Below are 1,792 nucleotides of genomic sequence, written 5' to 3'. Positions count from 1 at the left end.
ACTTTGGAGGAAGTACCCAGCCTTCAGTCACTGCAGACGGTACATATAATTTATTAAGGAGCTGCTATTGGACAGGTCACATCTGACACACTCTGGTACAAGACTCAGACACAATAGGAACAAGCCTCAAAAGAGGTAATAGAACATAGAAAATCATATAGAAGTAGAATTATCACAGAGGAAAAAGATAAGATAAACTCTAAGAAACATGAAGAGAAGGGGACGTAGATTGTTGTCAGTGAAACTACGTCCATTGGGACAGTTTCCATAGGGTATCCTTGAGCTCCTGGTTCCTCATGCTGTAGATGAGGGGGTTCACTGTTGGAGGTACCAGTGAGTACAGAAGAGTCACTGTCAGGTCCAGAGATGGGGAAGACACTGAGGGGGGCTTCAGGTAGGCAACCATGCCAGTGCTGATAAACAGGGAGACCACAGCCAGGTGAGGGAGGCACGTGGAAAAGGCTTTGTGCCGTCCCTGCTCAGAGGGGATCCTCAGCACAGCCCTGAAGATCTGCACATAGGACACAACAATGAACACAAAACAGCCAAATGCTACTAGGAGACTGACCACAATAACCCAGACTTCCCTGAGGTAGGAGTCCGAGCAGGAGAGCTTGAGGATCTGGGGGATTTCACAGAAGAACTGGTCCACAGCATTGCCCTGGCAGAGTGGCAGTGAAAATGTATTGGCAGTGTGCAGCAGGGCATTGAGAAACCCACTGCCCCAGGCAGCTGCTGCCATGTGGACACAAGCTCTGCTGCCCAGGAGGGTCCCGTAGTGCAGGGGTCTGCAGATGGCAGCATAGCGGTCATAGGCCATGATGGTGAGGAGAAAATACTCAGCAACTATAAAAAAGAGGAAAAAAAAGACCTGTGCAGCACATCCTGTGTAGGAGATGTCCCTGGTGTCCCAGACGGAATTGGCCATGGCTTTGGGGATGGTGGTGGAGATGGAGCTCAGGTCAAGGAGGGAGAGGTTGAGGAGGAAGAAGTACATGGGGGTGTGGAGGCGGTGGTCGCAGGCTATGGCAGTGATGATGAGGGCGTTGCCCAGGAGTGCAGCCAGGTAGATGCCCAGGAAGAGCCAGAAGTGCAAGAGCTGCAGCTCCCGTGTGTCTGCAAATGCCAGGAGGAGAAACTCAGTGATGGAGCTGCTGTTGGACATTTCCTTCCTCTGAACATGGGAGCCTGTTGAAGCAGGACAAAACAGTAAAGGGTTAGGACTGACTTATCTGAGAAAAAACTTACTCAATTTCTCATAGAACCATCACCACCACCACCACACCCCCACCTCCCCCCCGCAATACTCAGTCCTTCCAGAAAGACCTTCATGCAGCTCCCTGGCTGAGCTCTGGGTTCTGCTGGCTGAGGGTGCAATGGGAAGCAGAAGATTCTGCTGTGGGCTCCTGAGGAGTCAGTGCTGCTGTGCACCAACAGGCAGTTAGGAACCAGGAGTGATCTCTGTTTAAATCCCCTCATGAAATCAACGACATTTCAGCAATGTCCCTCCCAACTCACCCGGCTGCATAGCAGAGCTGTGGGGGGTTGGTTGTGTTTGTTTTAATTTTGAAGGCAGACAGCCTTGAATTTTCTGTTCTGCTACAAGTGCTGCATTGGGGCTGGGCTGCAAACAGGCAGACCCTTAGCGCAGAGTGAATCCACCAGACTTGATCCCAGCTGCCCTGGGCTTGCACCTCTTTAATCTGGAGGATGATCACACCCAGCTGTTCCCTTGAAAAGAAATTTGGATACTTCTGGGAGGAGAGGAATTCAGTTTAAAACTCCCCTCCCC

The 1,792-nt window shown here is 51.1% G+C and overlaps 1 protein-coding gene across 1 annotated transcript; it reads right to left on the bottom strand.

The window, feature by feature from the left end:
- Nucleotides 1-244: 244 nt before the first annotated feature.
- Nucleotides 245-1,165, bottom strand: LOC147599810 (olfactory receptor 14C36-like). Its single transcript, XM_086753483.1, has one exon. The coding sequence runs from the start codon at nt 1,163-1,165 to the stop codon at nt 245-247; it is 921 nt and encodes a 306-aa protein (XP_086609609.1).
- Nucleotides 1,166-1,792: the final 627 nt, after the last annotated feature.

Source organism: Chlamydotis macqueenii, chromosome 8 (assembly GCF_036417535.1).
Source record: "Chlamydotis macqueenii isolate bChlMac1 chromosome 8, bChlMac1.mat, whole genome shotgun sequence".
Taxonomy (NCBI): Eukaryota; Metazoa; Chordata; class Aves; order Otidiformes; family Otididae; genus Chlamydotis; species Chlamydotis macqueenii.
This window is presented reverse-complemented; position numbering and strand designations above follow the sequence as displayed.

What these genes read in the sequence shown, in the direction of transcription:
- LOC147599810 (XM_086753483.1), bottom strand. Translation starts at nt 1,165, where the DNA reads ATGTCCAACAGCAGCTCCATCACTGAGTTTCTCCTCCTGGCATTTGCA.